At 39.8% G+C, this 24622-nt stretch overlaps 1 protein-coding gene across 3 annotated transcripts in view; it reads left to right on the forward strand.

Annotated features, from left to right (window-relative positions):
- The first annotated feature begins 5456 nt into the window (after positions 1 to 5456).
- LOC126236401 (COMM domain-containing protein 2) overlaps positions 5457 to 24622 on the forward strand; it is a 47598-nt gene continuing 28432 nt past the window's right edge. The window contains exons 1-3 of one of the 3 annotated variants that reach the window (XM_049945694.1): positions 5457 to 5525; positions 17201 to 17278; positions 17360 to 17442. In XM_049945694.1, coding sequence (XP_049801651.1) covers positions 17254 to 17278; positions 17360 to 17442 — 108 coding nt within the window. In that variant the 5' untranslated portion in view covers positions 5457 to 5525; positions 17201 to 17253. The other 2 variants (XM_049945693.1, XM_049945695.1) reach the window with 2 other exon arrangements.

The raw sequence follows: 24622 nt of genomic DNA on the forward strand, positions 1-24622 counted from the left end.
TGCTGTTAACCAGTCCCTTGCTGAATTATCAACACACATGACAGTGCTAACAGTCCCTTTTTTTTAACTTCTCACATATTGTCCATATACTATGACGAACAGAAATGTGTGCAGTGAAATGAAATTTAATTTGAAGAACTGGTGTCTATATAATTACAAATTTACAGTATAAGAATACAATTATAAAGATACAGAAAACATCATTAAAGAACATAATAATACAGACAACATTTGTAGTAATACAGGCTTTACACAAGAATAGAAATAAACATGTACATCAGTGTTACAGGAATTATGACATAAGTAAGTAAATATAAAAATGATAATAGCTTTCGAAACATTAACTTCACACATGTGCATTAAAACAGAACAGAATAAATAATATATAAACATCTTTACACAGTAAATAACATATTATTAATGCAAATTATATTTGAGGATAACAGTATTCCTCATCATAGTGAAGTAGCTTAGTATCAGAAAAATTCTACAACATAACTCTTATCAGATAAACACATAAAGATAGGAAGAACACAAATACGCAAGAGTACACAAACACATAGCGGAATAACACAAAATGAAAGGACAGGGTTTGTTTTCAGTATAACATTTGGTAATGTAGTATTTATAGTATTTGATTTGCAAACAAAATTTTCTTTACTTCTCGGAGATCTCCCTTAGTTCATTATTTGTTTACAAGAAAATCCTACCTAAACCTGTTGTACCTAAACCCTACATTTTTGTTCATATCCTCGTTCAAAAAAATTATTTTTCATTGTACACCTTTTTCATATAGCTTCTCAATGCATTTATTCCAGTTCATCACAACTCATTCTCTTATATACCCTATCCCCTCTTAAGCTAACTTAAATCTGCTGAGCTGAGATATACAGGGTGGTCCATTGATTGTGACTGAGTCAAATATCTCACGAAATAAGCGTCAAACGAAAAAACTACAAAGAACAAAACTTGTCTAGCTTGAAGGAGGAAACCAGATGGCGTTATGGTTGGCCCACTAGATGGCACTGCCATAGGTCAAACGGATATCAACTGCGTTTTTTAAAATAGGTACCCCCATTTTTTGTTACATATTCGTGTAGTACGTAAAGAAAAATAAATATTTTAGTTGGACCACTTTTTTCGCTTTGTGATAGATGGCGCTGTAATAGTCACAAACATATGGCTCACAATTTTAGACAAACAGTTGGTAACAGGTAGGTTTTTTTTTAATTAAAATACAGAACATAGGTACATTTGAACATTTCATTTTGATTGTTCCAATGTGATACATGTACCTTTGTGAACTTATCATTTCTGAGAACACATGCTGTTCCACAGTGTGATTACCTGTAAATACCACATTAATGCAATAAATGCTCAAAATGATGTCCGTCAACCTCAATGCATTTGGCAATACGTGTAACGACATTCCTCTCAACACCGAGTAGTTTGCCTTCCGTAATGTTCGCACATGCATTGACAATGCGCGGATGCATGTTGTCAGGCGTTGTCAATGGAACACGATGGCAAATATCCTTCAACTTTCCCCACAGAAAGGAATCCGGGGACGTCAGATACGGTGAACGTGTGGGCCGTGGTGTGGTGCTTTGACGACGAATCCACCTGTCATGAAATATGCTATTCAATACCACTTCAACCACATGCGAGCTATGTGCCGGATATCCATCATGCTGGAAGTACATCGCCATTCTGTCATGCAGTGAAACATCTTGTAGTAACATCGGTAGAACTTTACATAGGAAATCAGCATACATTGCACCTTTTGGTTTCCATCGATAAAATGGGGGCCAATTATCCTTCCTCCCATAATGCCACACCATACATTAACCCGCCAAGGCCGCTGATGTTCCACTTGTCGCAGCCATCGTGGATTTTCCGTTGCCCAATAGTGCATATTATCCCGGTTTATGTTACCGCTGTTGGTGAATGACGCTTCGTCGCTAAATAGAACGCGTGCAAAAAATCTGTCATCGTCCCGTAATTTCTCTTGTGCCCAGTGGCAGAACTGTACACGACATTCAAAGTCGTCACCATGCAATTCCTGGTGCATAGAAATATGGTACAGGAGCAATCGATGTTGATGTAGCACTCCCAACACCGACGTTTTTGAGATTCCCGATTCTCGCGCAATTTTTCTGCTCCTGATGTGTGGATTAGCCGTGACAGCAGCTAAAACACCTACTTGGGCATCATCATTTGTTTCAGGTCGTGGTAGACGTTTCACACGTGGCTGAACGCTTCCTGTTTCCTTAATTAATGTAACTATCCGGTGAACGGTCCGGACACTTGGATGATGTCGTCCAGGATACCGAGCAGCATACATAGCACATACCTGTTGGGCACTTTGATCACAATAGCCATATATCAACACGATATGTACCTTTTCCGCAATTGGTAAATGGTCCATTTTAACACGGGTAATGTATCACGAGGCAAATACCGTCCGCACTAGCGGAATGTTGCGTGATACCACGTACTTCTATGTTTGCGACTATTATAGCGCCATCTGTCACAAAGCGAAAAAAGTGGTCCAACTAAAACATTCATATTTCTTTACGTACTACACGAATATGTAATAAAAAAGGGGGTTTCTATTTAAAAAAAACACAGTTGATATCCGATGACAGCGCCATCTAGTTGGCCAACCATAGCGTCATCTGGTTTCCTCCTTCAAGCTAGGCGAGTTTTGTTCTTTGTAGTTTTTCGTTTGATGCTTATTTCGTGAGATATTTGGCCCAGTCACTATCAATGGACCACCCTGTATATACCAGAGACGAGGCAATGCAGCAGCACAAAACAATTAACACAAACAGCAATGACAAATAAATGCAAATTGGCAAAGCAAGCAGCACTATATCTAAATTAGCAAAACAAATGCAACATTACAACTAATATGAGCCAATGTGCAGCAACAAGGAAAATGAAAATTAATAAATTAATAATCACAACAGATACACATAACAGAGATCTATTCATCAATAATATATTCTCCTTCACTATTTACAACAGTCTGCCAACACTGTGATCGATACCACAACTTCAAGAAATCACATGATTTCGAGGCAAAGAACTCATCGAGCCATTTTCGGAGCACATTTTCATCTGGAAAGGAAGTTCCTTGACTGCTGTTCGATATAGAATGGAAAAGGTGAAAACTGAGGGCGCACACGATCAGATGAGTGAGGTGGATGCGGAGTGACTTCCCAACCCAACTGCTATACAGTATTCTTGTCAGCCTAGCAGAATGAGGGCACGAATTTTCATGGAGAAGCACCACTTCACACAATCGTCCAGGTCGTTGTTCTTGGACTGCATCTGCAAGTCGTCTCAGTTGTTAACAATGAATGTCAGCAGTGATTGTTACACCTCCAGGAAGCAATTTGTAGTACACCACACCGTCACTGTTCCACCAGATGCATAAAATTATCTTCTGAAGTTGCAAGCAAATCTTTGTACAGAGACTCGCTGCTTTGTTTGGACTCAGCCATTCCTTTTTTTTTTCTTATGTTAGCGTAAAGACACCATTTATCGCCGCCAGTAACGATACAGGATAGGAATGGTTAATGTTGTTCAAGACTCAATTGATAACGAGCAAGTAGAGACGCACATATGGCCACTTGCTGAGGTTTGTGACTTTGGCTTCGAGAATGCGGTACCCGTACACCGATTTTTTGCACCTCTCCCACTGCATGCAAATGTGCTAAATAGTGGAATGATCACTGTTCGTCACATTTGCCCATTCTCAAGTACAATGACGTGCATCATTGTGGAGTAATGTGTTTAAACGATTTTCATCAAATACTGAAAATCTTCTTGAATTTGGAGAGCCACTAATGTGAAAACAATCCTCCTTAAAACGAGAATGAGATTTTCACTCTGCAGCGGACTCGGGACCTTCGTGCTTGGGTAGCTCAGTCGGTAGAGCACTTGCCAACGAAAGGCAAAGGTCCCTAGTTCGAATCTCGGTCTGGCACACAGTTTTAATCTTCCAGGAAGTTTCGAGAAATCCATTTTCTTGCCGTGCTCTTTCCAATGACAATGTCCCCATTCGGATTTCTCCACTTGGCACTCCATTTCCTAGCGTCGACACCTCTACTCACTTTCTCCAAATGACAAAATGATAATATGTAAATTCAAATAATAATAGTGAACTACAGATAAGAAACAACAATCGATAAAAAAAACCATAGCAACCAGAATGCCAACATGCAAAAAATACACTACAAACTTATGCAGCAACCTAATATACAGTATTTGAGAAAACTCAACAGAGAACTAAGATAAACATCTCGTAGCTGAGGTTCACAGTCACGTAAGATTTTGTGCATGCCGTCATGGTCGCCTTTCGTTTATAAAACTCTTTATTTCTCAAATCTAGTATTGCAATTTCGACTGTGTGGCTTTTATCAGTGGAAATATTTACGCTTTAGCACATGTCAGAACCTAAAAGTCATCTGACATAATGTCACAAAGAAGCATGTTACATCGCTTTGTGTCCTTGATTAAAATCTTCTTGAGGGTAATGAGGTCTTTGAATTGCATTGTAAATATGTTGCTCGTATTCTGCTTAATTTTTGCTCGAATCCGTAATGTCTTGGGGGAGAGGGGGGGGGGGGGGTTACCTAAATGATTTCGCTCAGTATTTTTGTTTCATGTAAAACACAAGCTGGTATCTTCGCATGGCATTCTGTAGACTCAAGTCTATTTGTTACTGCTTACGAAACCATGTGTGAACAGCTCGATTTTAATGCATTTTAAGTATATTACCTATACGTTATTTTTGGTCGCACCCATTATCATACTTCCATGCATTTCATTGAGGCTACAGGCATGTACATTAGAGAGGATGAGTTGGGTTGGGTTGTTGTGGGGAAGGAGACCAGGCAGCGATCTTACCGGTCTCATCGGATTAGGGAAGGATGGGGAAGGAAGTCGGCCGTGCCCTTTCAAAGGAACCATCCCGGCATTTGCCTGGAGCGATTTAGGGGAATCACGGAAAACCTAAACCAGGATAGCCGCGGGATTAATTGCGAGTCCACTGTGCTAACCACTGCACCACCTCGCTCGATGGGAGAGGATGATTCTAGTACGTGCATTTCAGCTAAAATGTATTGTTTAAGTATCTGTAAATAACGCGTGAACACGTTTGCATAGCTACTACAGTTCGATTTTTAGCAATAGCAAGAAAGAAAGCTCTAATCACTACGAGTTCAAAGAGTACGCCTACTCATCGACATCGACATCCATACTCGGCATCCATACTTGCCACTCAGTGGCAAGAAGTATCAATACTCAGAGCATAAGTGCATACTCGTTCCATAACAAGGTGCAATAAAGGTGAAAACCAATTCTGTCATAAGTTGCTAACATCGAGTGATCCATTCACGCAGGTGGCGAACCTGCCTTGCCAGCAACAGTTTATAAAGTTAGTAGGGCATCTTTGCTGATGGATGTATAAGAACTTTGATGAAAACTTGTTTACCTTTCGCATCTGTCTTCTGTCAGTAAGTCAGCTTCATAAAGGATAGGGTACAGATAAATTGTTCCTTAACTGCAGTGGAAGAATAATTAGTTGAGAATTGTGAAGAGATTTTTTGTTCGAGCATATCGTATTTCAGAATAACAGTGCCCTCCAATATGCTGCTGACACTAATAGATGACCACAAAAAGCATTTAAGTTTGTTGATTGCTCAAACTCCTCAAGGTACGCCCTCATATTTCATACAGAAAAGCATACTCATTTCGTAACAGGTACTTGGCCCCGTGACATCGGCTGAAGTAATGTTCCACTCTGCCTGCTGAATCCAGTGTTCAGTAGCGTAGGATGCATCAGAAGTATTGTATGGTATACAACCTCAAACTGGAGTTGAAAACATTTATGCACCTTTCTAACAGACTGTTGAAAACAGATGATTACCTTGCAGCTCGTAGAGAAATATAATTGAAAAGTTGTGTATTGATACATTTGCAACCACGTTAATTTTGAGTGGATACTTCATTTGTTGTAACTATAAAAGTGCAAGAAAGCCTCATTATATGACGCTGCCATTACCTTAAGCACAATTTATATTTCCACCGAACACACACACACACACACACACACACACACACACATTTTAAACTGTCGTATGAACTACACAATATATGTTGTCATGACCTCTATAGTTCGTAGGGAGCTAGAGTGGGATGTATCCAGCACCACAATTTGAACAGTACCATCCAAAGTTTATTATTTGAACGACATATTAGGGCGTTTACATCGTATGTTTGTAAAGATAAAATTGTAAAAATGTGGTAAGGAATGTTATGACACAACGTAAATAATTTCGAAGTAAAAGAGACCATGACAAGGGAAGATGCAGATGTAATTTTTACAGTTGACAAACATATTACTTTGACTAATATGCTTTTTTTTATCTCTTAAGTGTGATACATTTGGCTGTCAGCTTTTTACAAAGTTTTACTAAAATTTTTACATTGAGAACTGATAGTAAAATCATTTAAAGAATGAATAGTCTAGTTTCATGTGTGTAATAGCAGAATGTTGGTACACCAGTACTGAATGTGCTGAAGACATTAGTCTTCCATTTAGCATTGTGGATGAACTCAAAATCAGGTCATCTAGGATGTTTCCTCCAATGTGGTCACAGCCATTTTCATTGCCAACAATTTCATATGAGATATTGCACTTTCATTAGTAAGAATAGTATCAATGAGATGTTATACTCCATCTCTTCTGTCACTTCTGAAAGACAGTGAAATTTATTAAGCATAAAAACATTCAAAACCTGTTGTCCTCTGTTTAGCTGTTTGATTTTGATTGATGTTTCTCACTTTGTATTGAAACTAACGTGATGAGGTTTTAACCATAACTTTGTTGAACATGGCACCTTGTTACAGACTTTGATTTTAGTTATTATCTTTTTCTCTTTATCAGAGTACTGCATTTCAAGATGTCTAGGCTGGAGCTCAAATATTTCCATTCTTCAATGCTATGAAGATTCTGAAAATAATTGATTCAAGAGAGAGAGAGAGAGAGAGAGAGAGTGTGTGAGCCTGTTTCCATATAGTACATGCTGGTGGTTTGAGTCCACACAGCTGATGGTATCCCTGGTATATTACATTTGGTTTAGATCAAGCATACTTGGCAGGCAAGACATCAGCATGCATTCACTGTCATGCTCATGAGACCACTATAGTGTGATTCCATCCTTGTGACATGGGCAGTTATCCTGCTGGAAGCTGCAATCTCTGTTGGAGAAGATATATATCCACAATGCAACTGGCTGGCATTCAATATTGTGATGGGCAGTGGTTATAATGTTTTGTCTCGTTAATGTTAATCAGGATGTGTAGATCTCCAGGCACGATGCTTAATCCAAATCCCATGCATATATAGGTCCAAAGAGAGAGTGATTATGTTTCTAATGACATACATCACTCTTCATGAATTCCACTTACCTTGAATTACAAGCAGTGGCAGTCAGAATGTGTGCTGCTACCACATGATCTCGTAGACATAAAGGTTCATGGAGACCTCTATGGACAAGTCCTCTTCATTTCTGCTGTGTGTTGGAGATATTTAGTCTGCATAACATTCTGTAAGTTCTGTGACACCTGCTGCCAGGGTTGTCACATAAAGTCTTATCTCAAATACATTTTTGTAATGAATAGTGAACACATGAAAACTGGCTGTTCGTGTCTACCTGTTCTCCTAACATGCATCTATCCCTCTTCCTTCATTCCTCCAATCCAAAACTATTAGCATTTACTCAAATATGATTTGTTAATTGATAAGTCCATGATCAACAACTCTTTTTTTCTGCACTGATATATATTAGCCCATATATCAAAGGATCCAGACAACACACACACAGAGAGAGATCTTGATGGAATTTTATGGCAAGTGTCAGGGAGTTGTTCTAGACTTAGTCGAACAACATCCCTAAATGTAATGTGTTACAGATATTTGTTGCACTGAGATTGGAACTTTCTCCCACTTGCATGTAATGTTTCTATATATCTTAAAGCCTCTACACACATGGTTGAGTATCAATCCACTTTGAAATCAATGCATATACCTCAGAAATAACAATTGCTTTCCCATACATGCAGACTTCATTCATTTGTGCTCAGCTGAATTGTTGGTGACGTCATGCAATTTTTGTTTAATCACTCTAGAGGCATAACTCAGCATTGCAATAGGGTTGGTACCAGCTGTCTATTTTTCCTTCTGGTAGCCTATTCTTGGGGATACTGATCGGTGGGAAGTTGCAAATTATTGCACTCAAGTGACCAATTCCCCTAAATGGTTTCAGCTTACTGGAAAAACATTATGTATGAGGACTTTCAGATTGATGTTTAACAGGCATGTAGGACACCTCAATTACTGGGCTGTGTCAGAACAGTGAGAGACAGTATACAGGTCATAGTGGATCTCATCACTGGTGATTCACCAATCTTTCCAACATCCATCCCAAGATCATTGTCAGCTGAATGGACAACCTGTCCTATAATGGAATGCAAAATGCCACTTGACCAAGAGGGACAGCTATGCAGCCCTGCAGACATTTGAATACAACTCACCAGCAGAAAGTGTAATAGCCTCTAACACGGAAGGAACAAAATACCACTATATATTAAGAAAAGGCAAGTAAATATCTTGGTATGAATGGTATCTTGGTATACACATGTAGAACTATTTGAAGATGACAGATTATTTGCCACCGACTAGTTGACTCAATGAATGTCTCACTAAAAATTAAAAGGTTTGGGATCCAATTGGTGTTCAGTTCTAGGATGTTTCCTGTCACTTATTGCTTCCTTCACCTCCAACAATCACTTGTTAATGTGAAAAAATTCCTGGTTGCACATTGGTTTGGAGTCCCTCTGTAACTGGCTGGTCAGTCAGTCCAAAGCTCAGAGGAAGGCAAGGGCATACCACCTGCAATGCCTATTTAAATAGATCAACTTTAAAAGTTGTGGACAGTGTTATTTCAATGTTCAACAGGCACGTGTTGCTGTTACCCAGCTCTGAATTTGTCTACAGAGCCTGGGGAACCATTGCTCTGAATGTATCAGCACTTCCATTTGGTAAGACAAGATCCGAAAGTACTAACATTGCAATAGGCACTAGCATCTGATGTGATTCATTGTCCAGCTTTGATATGACTATCAGAAATGACCAAGCGTTTTTGATTCTGTAAGAGTTTCTCTTGGAGCTGAGTATATCAGTACTCGAGACGATAAGTCAAGATTGGAATAATATATCTACGTGTCTTGTACAGAAAGTGTGATTCCTAAACATTCACACACTGGATGATCATCTCATCACATGAGGAAGCTGTAAGCCAATAGGCAATGTTCTATCCTTACCCTTCTAAATGTCACTATTTTCCAGTGTTGTGTGTTAAAGACTGAACATGGCTGGATGGTTTTTTTGACTGTTAGAAGCCTATTTGCTGCTTAACACTCTGGTGGGCGCGCCTTCTGATTTCACGCGAGTGGGCGTGCCGTGGCATTTCCAACATAATTTCGTCTTCACTTTGTTCTCAATTTTAGGCAAACCAAAGGGAAAAAACTGAAATAAAACAGCATATCATTGCATTAATTATTTATTTCAGATAAAAGTAAAGGAAAAAAATCAGTCAACTCTATTAATGTAGGTTACATAAATAAACATCTTCAGCCAGAACAAATTTCCATCTGCTGGTCTTTAGTACCACAAGAGAAACACATAATGTTCTAATGAGAACGCTTCTTGCAGACATTACTTCCACAATTGTCACATGATGTCTTCATCATGACGTATTTGTGTCGTCTTCATATGTGACATATCCCAGGTTTGTCATGAAGTGGGCCTCCTTTTCTGAATTTTTCAAGGAATATTTGTATATCTTTCGGAAGATTCATTAGTTTCACTCTTTGTCCTAGATGATAGGTTTTCTAGAAAAGCCATCATCTGTTTTTATTATCTGGGTGGTTGTGGCTAAAGATGACATTCAAATTTATTCCTGCGATATCAGGGTGTTGATAGAATAGTGCCAGCGGCCATCTCCCGGTTATTCTGCTTGTTGTATGACGCACACATCTGATCCACAGTATCCACTCCTCCCATGGTTCTGTTATAGACCTAATTTATTGCTGATTTCCTACTTTCGATTTTTTTTCCTTTTTTTTTTTTTTTTAAGTGACGGTTGAAGATAAACAGAAATCGTACTGAAAGCCACTGAGTGCTGATTTGCTTTCCCTTGTGGTTACTAGCCTGAAATTCAGGTGGAATTTCCTTCTTGTTTTTTTTTTTTTAATATTTATTTCAAAGTTCCGATGGTGGTCAACTTTATCTTGTAAATTCTGAGCTAGACTATAACTGACTGGTGTAATAGTTATCAGTCGTAACATTCCTGTTCATGCCCTCTGTGGGAGTTACCAGTCTTTTGACAATATCTGCAGATTTATTTGATTTTTGATATGGCCAAGTGAACTGTTTGCCACTTTGAAATTGAGGGTATAACATGTTTTTGTGTCACTAAGGGCATGTATTTTGATACCATACTTTGCAGGCTTATTTGGAACATACTGTACAAACCCACAATGGTCTTTAAAAGCCTGCAGCATTTCATCAACTGTCACAAATTCACTGACCTTATAGTGAGCAATACAGTTATTTACAAATTCTTGGTTTAGATTAGATTAGATTAGTTTACGTTCCATAGATCCGTGCTGAGGAGATCCTCATGGATGTGGAACATGTCATTTTTTTTTTTCTTTTGAAAGCTGAAATAACAATACTAATAGTATGAATATATACAATACATCATTTGTTTCTATTAAAAAATTCGTCAATGGAGTAGTAGGAGTTGGCCACTAGCAAGTCCTTCAGGCTCCTTTTAAACTGATCTTTATTTGTAACTAATTTTTTTTATGTTTACTGGCAAATTATTGAAGATGAGTGTTCCTGAGTAGTGGACCCCTTTTTGAACTAAAGTAAGTGCTTTTAAGTCCTTGTGCAGATCATTTTTGTTCCTGGTATTGTATGTATGAACTGAGCTGTTTGTTGGAAAAAGAGATATATTATTTAGGACAAATTTCATTAATGAGTAAATATACTGAGAGGCAGTAGTTAGTATACCCTGTTCTTTGAAGAGGTTTCTACAGGACATCCGTGAATTTACTCCACAAATATTACGTATTACATGCTTTTGGACTCTGAAAACTTTTGTTTGACTTGAAGAGTTACCCCCAAATATTATACCACATGACATTATGGAATGAAAGTAGGCAAAGTATGCAAGCTTTTAAATTTTTATGTTGCCTATGTCTGCTAACACTCGAATTGCAAATACAGATTTGTTAAGGCGTTTCTGCAGTTCTGTGGTGTGCTCTTCCCAACTGAATTTATTATCAAGTTGTAATCCCAGGAATTTAAGACTGTCAACCTCTTCTATCTGCTCTTCTTCGTATTTTATGCATATGCTGGGTGGAAACCTCTTACAGGTTCTAAATTGCATATAGTGAGTCTTTTCGAAGTTTAATGTCAGTGAGTTGGCTTTAAACCATTTATTAATATCCATGAAAATATCATTAGCAGATCTTTCTAGAACTACACTTGACGTACTATTTATTGCAATACTTGTGTCATCTGCAAACAAAACGAACTCTGCTTCTGGCAGTGTAACTGATGATAGATCATTAATGTACACAAGAAAAAGCAATGGCCCTAAGATGGATCCTTGTGGGACACCACATGTAATTTCTTCCCATTATGATGATGACTGATGACTTAATTCACTAGTCCCTTGCACTGACACCCTTTGTTTCCTGTTAGTGAGGTATGACTTGAACCATTTTGCAGCACTGCCCGTGACACCATAGAATTCTAATTTACTTAAAAGGATTTTGTGGTTCACACAATCAAATGCCTTTGACAAAACACAGAAAATACCTGCTGCTTTTAATTTGTTATTTAATGAATTAAGTACATTTTCACTGTAGGTGTAAATAGCCTTTTCGATATCAGAACCCTTCAGAAATCCAAACTGTGTTCTTGATAATATGTTATTTGTGGTCAGATGGTTGAGCAGCTGCCTGTACATTACTTTTTCTAAAATTTTTGAGAATGCTGGCAAAAGTGAAATCGGTCTGTAGTTTGATGTTATCTCTTTATCCCCTTTCTTGAATAGAGGCTTAACATCTGCATATTTTAGCCAGTCAGGAAATGTCCCAGTTATAATTGACTGGTTACACAAGTAACGAAACTCACTAAGAGGAGCCAGTTTATCTGTAGACCTTTATTCAATTCTTGTTTCTATATTGTCAAACCTAATTGCTTTAAGAAGAAAAAGGAAATGTTTATAACTGAAAAGTGATCATAAGATAGTCATACCAGTACCATCAGATGCCAACAGTTGGCATGATGTCCTTTCCTTTTGCCAGCCAAAAATAGTGCAGTGAAAAGAGCATGAATTTCTTCTGCTGAAGTATCTTTGCAATGGCGAACTCTAGAATAGTCGGTATCATTACGTTTTTTCTCAATCCATCTGTTGGTATGAGCTACGATGTCTTCTATCATGTTTTTAGTGATAGAAAGATAAAATGCATCTAAAGATGTAAGTGCATTTCTGGCAGTCCCTTTCGGGCTGAGCAAATTTCTGATATGTTTTTAGCACTTGTTTTCCCTGCAGTTAGGGGCTGACTAATCCAAACTGTTTCACCATCTTTTCCAATATAAAATGTATAGTTACCTTCCGTAACATCATATGCTACTGTTTCCTGACTGTCATCTTCTTCCTAAGACTGTTCTGATCCACTACTGTGGTTGTTTCCTTTTCCCCATCAGAATTGTATTCAGATTCATCACACATCAACTCATCCTCTGAAATTTCCACTAGAATTCATAGGATCTCTTCAGGATCCTTTACAATATCACTTTGCCTGGAAATAAATATAATGTGCCCACAAAACAACAAGTTAACACACTAAACAAGAATAAATGATGAAAATGTGTGTAACAAATTGTAAGCATCTAATGTTGAACAAAGACTTACATGACTAGGCGCGTTGCGGCAATCGCACCGCAGAGGCAGAACTGAAGTTAACAATGCTGTTGCAACAGAACAATGGCCAGGTCTGGTTTCAAACGAGGTTACACACTCCACCTATGATGAAGATTGCATACTAGATTCCATGGAAACCAACAACTAGCACCAGCTACTGGACACTCAGAAAACTAAAATTTGCGGTGTGTATGCCACGGTGCACCCACTGGAGCGTTAAACCATTTGCTTTACCATAGACACATGGTCCTTGTAGTCAGCAACAAGATGACAATGTGCGATTAAGGATGGTTCCCACATTTCGGTGTTCGGACGAAACCGTTTTTGCTTTGGGAGCCGATTAACTTTTCTGCATTCCAATTCATCCAGGTACTGCAGAATGCCATCCTTGCATTGGTTTTGTACCTATTATAACTATTATAAGGTATCTTGAATCATTTTCTGCTGGCTAAATTTAATTTTTTTTTTTTTTTTTTTTTTTTTACATCCATTCCAGTGTCTTAAGGAGTGAATATACAGGGTGATTCAAAAAGAATACCACAACTTTAGGAATTTAAAACACTGGAACGACAAAAGGCAGAGCTAAGCACTATCTGTCGGCGAATTAAGGGAGCTATAAAGTTTCATTTAGTTGTACATTTGTTCGCTTGAGGCGGATTTCGTGTTATTGAGTACGGCAGAAGTGAATCGACGACAGTTGTTCAGCGTGCATTTCGAACGAAGTATGGTGTTAAACCTCCTGATAGGTTGTGTATTAAACGTTGGTATAAACAGTTTACAGAGAATGGGTGTTTGTGCAAAGGGAAAAGTTCTGGACGGCCGAGAACGAGTGATGAAAATGTAGCACGCATCCAGCAAGCATTTGTTCGCAGCCCAGGAAAATCGACTCGCAGAGCTAGCAGAGAGCTGCAAATTCCACAATCAACTGTATGGAGAGTCCTACGAAAAAGGTTAGTTATGAAACCTTATCGTCTGAAATTGGTTCAAACACTGTCTGCAGCTGATAAGATTAAAAGAATCGATTTCTGTGATTTTATCCTAGCTCAAATGGAAACAGATGAATCTTTCGTTTCAAAGATTGTGTTTAGTGATGAAGCAACTTTCCACACTAACGGGAAAGTCAACCGTCACAATGTCTGTATATGGGGCACTGAGAATCCGCGGGAAACAACTCAGTATGAACGTGACTCGCCTAAGGTGAACGTTTTCTGTGCCATTTCAGCCAATAAAGTTTTTGGTCCCTTTTTCTTCGAAGGTGCTGCTGTAACTGGACTACAGTATCTGGAGATGTTAGAGAAATGGCTGTTCCCTCAGCTCGAACAAGAAGCACAACAATTCATATTTCAGCAGGATGGAGCGCCACCACATTGGCACTTATCTGTCCGTAACTACCTGAACGTCAACTACCCGAGGCGATGGATCGGCCGCCAGGCAGCCCGTGACAGAGCACTTCATCACTGGCCTCCAAGAAGCCCTGATCTTACCCCCTGCGATTTTTTCTTATGGGGGTATGTTAAGGATATGGTGTTTCGGCCACCTCTCCCAGCCACCATTGATGATTTGAAACGAGAAATAACAGCAGCTATCCAAACTGTTACGCCTGATATGCTACAGAGAGTGTGCAACGAGTTGGAGTATCGGGTTGATATTGCTCGTGTGTCTGGAGGGGGCCATATTGAACATCTCTGAACTTGTTTTTGAGTGAAAAAAACCTTTTTAAATACTCTTTGTAATGATGTATAACAGAAGGTTATATTATGTTTCTTTCATTAAATACACATTTTTAAAGTTGTGGTATTCTTTTTGAATCATCCTGTACTTCTATGTAATGATTTGTTAGTCACTCAGAAAGATGGTATCTGAGGACACTGTGAAGGAAACCAGCAGAGCGTTAAAGGGTATTCCTCTGGCTAGACCTAGCACTGGTACATAGCAATAAAATCTTGAAATCCCCCAGGGCAACAGGTTATTCCAACCTTGACTTATTAAATTTTGACACACTCAACTCCAAGAGAGATTCTTACAGCAAATGTCTGGAAATACCCCAAAAATGGATGACAAATGTTAAACATGAGATAGTGGCAGGTGACATAGCTTACTCATAGCTCACTGCACTTGAAGTGACTGGGCTTGTCGATCCTACTGTCACTAGTAGGGGGCAGTGTTACACATTGCTCTGCTAGGCTACTCTGTTTTTGAACACCTTTTGTAAATGAGATCTGCTGTAAACATAGAAGTTGCAGAAATATTGTCCTCATTGTAACCAAACAAAATGTGTTCTGATTTTGTGTTTCTTTCCTTTTGTCCCTTCTTTTATTATACAGGCTTTATTTAATAAAGAATATGCAGATCATTTACTGCTAGTGATTTAAATTGGAGGCTTATATTTATTTATTTGTGATGCAGTATGGTAGGTTGTTATTGTACTGTTCTGCGCAGTGAACCAGTGGAGACCATGAGGCTGTTAAATACAATAATAAATCATACCTAAATGTAGACACAAGGATATCTAATAATATGAAAAAAAAAAATACTGCCTACCAGATGCAAGACTAAAATCATGACACCAAATGCTAAAGTCACACACATAAGCTTGAGCCACACTGAGGTAAATACTTGACTTGGGTTGGGATGATTGTGTGACAGACCAACAGGCTCACCATTGCAAGTGCAGTAGCAAGTCATACAGTGACGTCACATGTTCAGTGTTTGACATCCAGTTTTGAGGTATTTCCTGACATTTGCTGCCTCATGTATCTTATATTAAATTATTTGTCTGAGCATTATCTACATTGCTTTGGGGAGTTTTAAACATTAATAGGAACCATTTTCATCATTCACTCTTTGCTGTGGACATCCAAATGACTGTGTAATTTTTGGAATGCCCTCAACTTGAAGCAGTATGAGGATGGACAGAATGAGTGTTGGCATTGGTTTGTTGGCTCTTCTTGCACAGTTGTGACCCTCCTAGCTGTCTCTGACAGACATTCTTCACTGTTAGGCTGATTAAATGCACATGTTTATATTCAGCAAGGGTGGCGATGGAGCACGTTGTTGAATGCTATATAGTCATCATATGTAATGTGGTATGACAGGTTATTTGAAATTATTTGGTAGTATTGTAAATAACCTTTCCTATCTTTTGCCTTTTGTATGGAGTATAGCTATGTATGGAAGTGAAACGTGGATGATAAATAGTTTAGACAAAAAGAGAATAGAATCTTTCGAAATGTGGTGCTACAGAAGAATGCTGAAGATTAGGTGGGTATATCACATAACTAATTAGGAGGTATTGAGTAGAATTGGGGAGAAGAGAAATTTGTGGCACAACTTGACTAGAAGACGGGATCGGTTGGTAGGACATATTCTGAGGCATCAAGGGATCACCAATGTAGTATTGGAGGGCAGAGTGGAGGGTAAAAGTCTTGGAGGGAGACCAAGAGATGAATACACTAAACAGATTCAGAAGGATGTAGGTTACAGTGGGTACGGGGAGATGAAGCAGCTTGCACAGGATAGAGTAGCATGGAGAGCTGCATCAAACCAGTCTCTGGACTGAAGACCACAACAACAACAACATCTTTTGCACCTTTTATATTGTTGATGGTTCTCTTGTAAAACAACATGCTGAAATTTCTAATGTATTGGAAGGAGGTGAACCAAAAATTCAAGGGAGTGGTATAGATCTAATATATAGTTTCATTGTCTGATAGCTCCTCACATTGTTGTAGTCTTAATGGACCACTCAGTAATCAGATTTCTTATCTTGTGCAGGACACCTGGTTAAGGGTTTCAGATAGTTTAAAGTATTGTTTATAATTGACTGCCATAAAACATTCTGATGTCCAAAGTTTTCTACACATGTTCTATCCAATTTTCATATTCCATGTTTTTCATAAATAATTTATGGTGAATGCCAGTGTGGTTCCTTTTTTGAAGGGAAGCAAAAAATGTGGATGCTAAAATCATATTCTGGGCATCAAGCTTCTGGCTGATGTCATACAGGACCAATATACTAATTACGTTCACATCACCTGACTTCTAGCAAGTGTGTGTGTGTGTGTGTGTGTGTGTGTGTGTGTGTGGACCACTCACATAAATGTATTGAATTTTATGTTTTACAGTTTTGCAAGACTTCTGCAAGCTGGCACTGGACTTCCTACGTAAAGGTGCAAACATGAAGTTGTACCATACTGCTGCAAGTTAGTATTTTATAATTAACTTGTTATCTAATTTTTATGGAAGATATAGCAAATTTGTTTTAAAATATTTGATTCTTTCAGATAAACTTGGGGTTCAGCTAGAAGCAATACGAAATGTTGTTGAGGGACTTGTCAACCTGTTTGTAGAAAGCAGTAAACATGAGGTACTTCCTGCTTTGCACATGTCTTATGAGTAGTCATAAGAAAAAATTTGTAGACATGTTTGGAATAAGGGAAAGTTTTAAGTAGCACAGTTATTCATTTGAGAAATACTTGACAGTATATTCAACTTTATTTGTATATTTCACAGTAACAGAAGAGTTACAGAAGTAGTAGTGAGACAATACCAATAGAGTAATAAGCAATAAGTACTATATGTAGGTCACTGTTTGCCTGTCATATTTTAGCTTCATGTGATTGTTAAACTGGATCCTCCAATAAAGCCATAGCTGTAGTCATCTATTCTTGGTTCAGTTAGAACACAAACAGCATCGTACATACTTAACTAAAAATGTCACCAAGCAAGTAGCAACTATAGAATTCATCCATATACATAGTGTGGCCAAGTATGATGATTTAAGGTAATTTAAAAACTTCGTAACTTTTAAAATACACCCAGTTGAATAATGTTCAAGGTTTACCATTATGTTGTGTGGCAGTACACAGTGATAAATTCAGATAATTATGTAAAATCGTAACCAGAAAAAGATTTTATCTTCGAATTGTAATTGTAGCTTTATACCATATTTACAATTTTATAAATAGTCATGATGGCTCTCTTTTAATCCAAAAGTCTAGGGTTTGTTTTCTATATCCACACTCTTTATTGACAATTACTAAATGCACAAAAATTACATCAGCTAATTACTGCATGCCGAATAATGACAAAGTTAGAGAAACATTAACTTAACTAATAACTGTCTGAGTACTGACTGCACACTGGCACGGAGCTGATCTGACTTGAGAACATTTGCATGTGGTGGAGAAGGTGCAAGAGGGCGAGGCCCTGCTGTCAGTGGCCCAACACGTTCATATTTTCTGGCCGGGACACTGTGTGTGGGTGATGGTGGCACATTTGCTTCATCTGGCTGCTGCTGTTGTCGTGTACAAATGCTGCAGTTGCGGATTGTACGGGGGCACCATCGCATCCCTCCTCTCTTTCACAGAGCTGGCTCCACGGCTATCAGTGCAAAGAAGAGGAGGACCACACTAGCCAGACTGCTGCTGGTGGAAGATTGGCACAGACAAGGAAGCCACCCGATCCACCTAGGTGTCCTGACAACAATGATAGTGTTGATGGCGGCAGTGCAGTGGCAGCTGCAGAGTGACAGTGCTGGCTTCCATTGGCTAATCAGCATCTACAGAGGCACCACCCTTGCGGGGACTGGCTGTCTGCTGTCTCCAGCCCATCAAGGTGTGCAGTCGGCTGTATTCCAGACAATGGTGCACTTGCCTCGGTGATGGCCCCTCGCATGGGGCCTCTGTGGACCGTGCAGTGGCAAGAGACAGAAGCTACGATGACTGGGTAACATCGGTCCAGGGGCTCTGATGAGTAGGGGGACAGTGGGAGGGTGTGTTTCCTGCAGGAGGTCCCTCTGACGGTGTCTGCTGTGACTGCAGTGGGTTGTTGCCCCACTGAGGGTGGAGTTAATTCTGACAGTAGGAGAGAGGTGACCTGCTGCCAACTGAAGGGAATGTTTGCCAGCTGTGCATCTCGCAAACTGTAGACAGTGCCCGTATTGGCCACCGACTGTAAGTGCAGGCCCAGGCTGGATTGTCCACAGTATATCAAGAAGGGTGCAGCTGTGCCACAGGCCATGATGCAGGATGGAACAGGTGTAGCAGCATCTGCTGGGCCGTGGTCTTTTATCGGGGTGGTATTGTTGATGTTTAGAAACAGACACAATGCCATATCAGCAAGCGAGTCCATCAAGCACTTCACCAATTGCACCCCAAATGTATGCACCACATGTTCCACATCATCATTCAATTGGGGTAAAGTGTTGTGGATGTGAGGTAATACTGCTCCAGATGCAGAAATCACTGAACAGTGCAGATGCAAATTGTGGGCCAGTCAATGTGGACTGGGTCCCACAGGTGATCAGGAGTGGGACACGGAGCAAAAGTTTATGTGGTGGCTGCTTGATGCTTGGCACACTGTTTGTGCACACAGACAAGCTTCTCAATCGGTGAATCAGCTCCAGGCCAGTAGAGAAAATGCTTCACTAGCATTTTCAAACGGGTTATGCCACAATGACCACAGTGGAGAAGTGCAAGAATATGCTATCATAGGACTGGCAGGATAACAGTGTGGACCTTGTCTGAATGTGTGCTAAGGAGATGTGTTCAATCAACCATCGCCAGCTGATTACGAAGAAGGAAAAAATTGCGGAGCAGTCCTGATTCCTTAGTGAGTAACCATTCGGGCCAATCTTTAGAGACACAATGGGAGACCTGACAGGGCACTGCATCTTGTTGAGTGGCGTTCTCTGTGCACTTTACTGTGAGTGGGAGCCTATCCAATGCCTGGTGCACATGGTCATTGATTTGGAAGCACCTAATTTCCATTTTGTCAAATTCAGAGTCAGGGTCAATGGGTAAGCGTGACAGCGCATCTACATTGGCATGATGAACAGTGAGATGACGATGACTCTTGCACTGATACACACTCAGAAATAAAGCCCACTCCTGCACTCTTTGTGTGGTCCTGTCAAGAAGTAGAGAAAGGGGGCTGACAAGTGCCACAGGCAGTTTATGGTTGGTGATGAGATGGAATTCATTTCCACTAATAAGGAAAATGTTGAACTTGCAGACCGCATAGACAGTCACCAGTGCTTCATTTTCTATTTGAAAATAATTTGTTTGAGTAGCTGTCCACATCTTTGAGGCATATGCCAGAGGTTGTTCACATCCATCATCTTCCCTATGAGACAAAGCCACTCCAAGTCCATAGTGGGACGTGTCAGTGGCAAGAACCAACTATTTACTTGGTGCAAAGGTACCAAGAAACGGGGAAGACAGTAGAAGCAACTTGATAGGGTGAATGCATTGGCGCAGTCCACCAACCAGGCAAAAGGAACACCTTTCTCCCATAAGTTGTTTGAGGGGTGAATGACATCCACTGTATTGGAGATAAATTTTGAATAGTAACTGACTTTTCCCAAAAATGCTTAGAATTGTTTCAGGTTTTGTGACTTAGGAGTGTTGGCAATAGCCTCTAGATGATCATATGTAAGATGGACGCTATTCTTCAAAAGATGACGACACACATATTCTACTTCTGCCTGAAAACACTCTGACTGCAGATTGCACTTAAGGCCTGCCTCTTGCAGTTTAGTGAAGATACTCCAAAGGTTGTCAAGATGTTCCTGCCTTGGGAACCCTGTGACTAAAATGTCATCTAGACACTTTGCACAACAGGGGATGTTGCATGTTAACTATTCTAAGAATCGCTGAAAAATAGTTAGTGCACTTGCTATGCCAAAAGGCAAGCTCATGTAATGATGTAACCCGAATCGGGTGTTGGGGAGCGGAATCCAGGGGAAGCTGTAGGTACGCCTCCACCAAATCAATTTTTGAAAAAAGCATTCACCACTTGCCAGTTTCATGAGGCTTTTTTTGGTCTGAAGAATCAGATAAGAATCCAATATCGACTGAGTGTTAGTGGTGGACTTCAGATCTCCACACAAACTGGAAGTTTGCGAATGACAACTAATGGTGTAGGTCATTGGCTAGAGGTGACTGGTTCAATAATACCAAGACCCTGCAGTCTAGTAAGTTCCTCCTAGACTGCCAATCTCAGTGTGAAGGGGAGAGGCTGAACAAGACAAAATATAGGTGTGGCTGCCTGTTTGAGGGCGAAGTGTGCCACTCCAAAACCTAGCGAAAACAGTGGACCAAACTCACGGCAGAGGATAATAACATCTACTATTTAGAGATTTGATAAAAGACTAGCAATGAAAATAGAACAATCAACTAGACAGAAAGCTAAAATTATGCAATAATTTATGCCATGTTCTTCAGACAACAAAATCTTTTTTTCAATTTTCAAGCCTCTAGGCCCTGGTTGTCCCTTGTAGCTAGATTCAGATTTGACCGCAGCCATTTTTGTAAACAGTTGCACAAACTGAACATTGTGAAGTGTCCTTTCTGTTCAGGCAGTTGACACAGTCAGGCTCTTCTATGGGTGTTGTGTCATACGACTAGTGTCTGTGATCCTATTAACAATCATACAGCCATGTGCAGAGAGTGATTGTCGTCCATGGCTGCTTGCTGCACGGCCTCAGGTGATCACAGGTACACATAAACATGCAGGATTATTTTCCTTCATGTCTCCAACAGTTGCCTTGGCTCCTCATGATGCGACTCTTGCCACAGGTGGGACTGACAGAGCTGACATTAACACTACGTTGATGGCCCCAGTCACTTGACTCCAAGTACTATTCCCTGTATCCATCCATGCCCTGGCTATGTCACCACTCGACTAATCTATAGCTGACTTTCTGTGGTCCCTTAATACGGAGCTCCCTTTGCCAAGTGTTCCAGTCGCTCTGATATCAATACTGGTTGCAGCTCGCGGCAACTCCAGTGAGTGTCCACTGCCGAAGGTTGAGAAGCGTATCGCAGGCCACATGTGAAAGCACTGGTCCCTCGCCGAGTGCCTCCTCGGCACGTTTTATGGGATACTGCCTCTGTCATCATCTCCAGGCTCTCCACCTTGTGGGATTTCATTCTACCACTGATTGTGGCTAGTTACAACCAATAGTAGAGCATTACAGTATGCAGTGATGGACTCTAAGCCAGCACCCAGTTATGCACCTAATGACTATTGTTGTGTTGTTCACCAACTTAATAAAGTTGTGTGTTCTGGGCTGCCTGGGCTCATATGTAGCAACATCTCATTTTGTCTGTCACAAACACAAAAATGGGTGTCCCAAACTGTTGTGTACATAGATCCGCGTAGTCAGTGCGTACACAACTTTCCCACTAGAGCGCGCCCCGCTAAGCACAACAGTGCAGGCGCAGCGCTCGTCCATCTCCGCACTACGAGATGGCACTGCCTAAGAGACGGACCAAATTCTTCTTCCGCCGATCCGCGTATTAATATGTAATGCAGCCAATGAGATTGCTGCTAATGTAGATCCTTTTCTCCTCGCGGATCACACTCGTGCAGTGATACCTGAATGCGCGAGGTATTATAATGAGTGTACAGACCTCCGATTAGTCAGTCTGCATTAGTCTGTACCAGTCTACATTTGTCTGTACCAGTCTATAGTCAAGTTTCAGTCTGCGCCTAATAAGATTATCATATTCCTGTACATAGCTATGAAGAGAAATGTATAGACACTTTGTCAAGTATCAGAGATATGTAAGAATAAGATTAACGTACCAAGACCAAAGGAACTTCAGATTGTCAATTGTAAATAGCATCCAGAATCAAGTTAAGTAATGTTTATGCTTATTATTATTATTTTAATAAATGTGTGTGAAAATTAATCAAGTTCTGTTTAAAGTTGATCACCGTCAATCTGCTACTCTAAGCGTGCAAGTGGCATTTCTATCGTCTGACCTAATGGCAGAAGATAAACACGCCACGATAAGACCACGAGACATACTGCTGACACTCGCCTACTTCGTTAGAGCGACAAGTCAAATAATCTGATGGTGTGTGTACCGAAGGTCTTACAGTACGCACACCACACAAACAAAGTGAAATTACAGCAGTTCTCTTACACAAAAATATGGAGCACTGTTACTGATTGACAGCCTAGCCTTTAATTCTGTTAGCAATGGAGGATTGTAGAACTGTCACTGCAGACAGTCACCATCAGCCAAAGTTTAATGAAGGGCTCTCCATGTGCCCTGCTTGTGCATGTATATGTATCTTAACCTGATGATTCTCTCTCTCTCTCTCTCTCTCTCTCTCTCTCTGTGTGTGTGTGTGTGTGTGTGTGTGTGAGAGAGAGAGAGAGAGAGAGAGAGAGAGAGAGATACATCATTGGGTAAGTTTCAAAGAATTTTGTGTCTGAATACACCACTCCTTTGTGTGCCACATCAAGGCTGAGTGATGGATGGTGAAAATCTTTTTACTTCTATTATTATATTCATGAATGTCTTTAAGTTGTGGTTGACTGGTGACAACAAACTTGTAAGATAGTAAATGCACTGTGGTATTGTGTAGCGGTTGTCAGAATGGCTAGTTGTTTAGAGAGATTTCTTCTAAAGATGGTGGGTCGGACATAACAAACTACCATTATTACCCACTTCTGTGCAACAAACTCTTCTTCCTCGTTGTTGAGGTACCTCTCAGTATGATGATCCCATAACACATTAGTGAATGGAAATAGGAAAAGTCAGTAATTTTATTTGTAAAATTGGTTGAAAATACAAGTTTGCTAGAATTGTGACGAGGTTAACATGGGCCGTCCAAAGACTGTGTTAGCTAATTTCCTATATGTTTTGACTGATACTTCATTTTTATTATCACTGTTGTTTGTGGTAGATGATAGCATCATGCATTTCAATGCAGTTTTCTTCCTCGTTGTTAAGGTATCCCTCAATATGATGATCCCATAATACATTAGTGAATGAAAATAGGAAAAGTCAGTAATTTTATGTGTAACATTAGTTGTAAATACAAGTTTTCTAGAATTGTGACAAGGTTACCATGGGTCATCCAAGCACTGTGTTAGCTAATTTCCTATATGTTTCAAATGATACTACATTTTTATCATCACTATTGCTTTTGGTAGATGATACCATCATACATTTCAAGGCAGTTGCTTGTTTGGTCTCTCATGTGATTTTACCTCCACGTCTAACACCAACACAATGCATCATTTTTAATAATCCGGCTGTAAGAAGCAAGCTAAAGGGCAATAAATTAAATAAAAAATCAGTAACTGTTAATCTGACATCACCATTGTTTCTTAGTCTCCAAAATTAAATAACAAGGCAAAGATTTTCTGCTATGTTTTTCTTGAGGAACTTGATGCAGGGGAGAGTTTTGAAGATGGCCAGAGAGCCAGGGTGTCAAGCAAAATGTAAGCAGAAACCTCCATCTCTATTTTTAAAGTCACTTGCTAATTTCAGCTGCTTCCTTAATAACACTATCCAATAACTGGCAGTGCATGCCAGAATCTCCATGCTGTTATACTCTTTTGGATGACTGATGCCAAGTCAGTGTCCTGTAATAGCAGATTTTCTCAGCCGTTATAAGCATGTGTAATGCTAAGGGCCGTAAAATGTAGCATCTATTCTCAGCAAAATTCGTGTCTATTTGTGGCAGAATTCGCATCTGTTTGTGGCAAAATTTGCATCTATTTTTTATTTTATTTTTTTGTA

The sequence above is a fragment of the Schistocerca nitens genome, chromosome 2 (assembly GCF_023898315.1).
Source record: "Schistocerca nitens isolate TAMUIC-IGC-003100 chromosome 2, iqSchNite1.1, whole genome shotgun sequence".
Lineage (NCBI taxonomy): Eukaryota > Metazoa > Arthropoda > Insecta > Orthoptera > Acrididae > Schistocerca > Schistocerca nitens.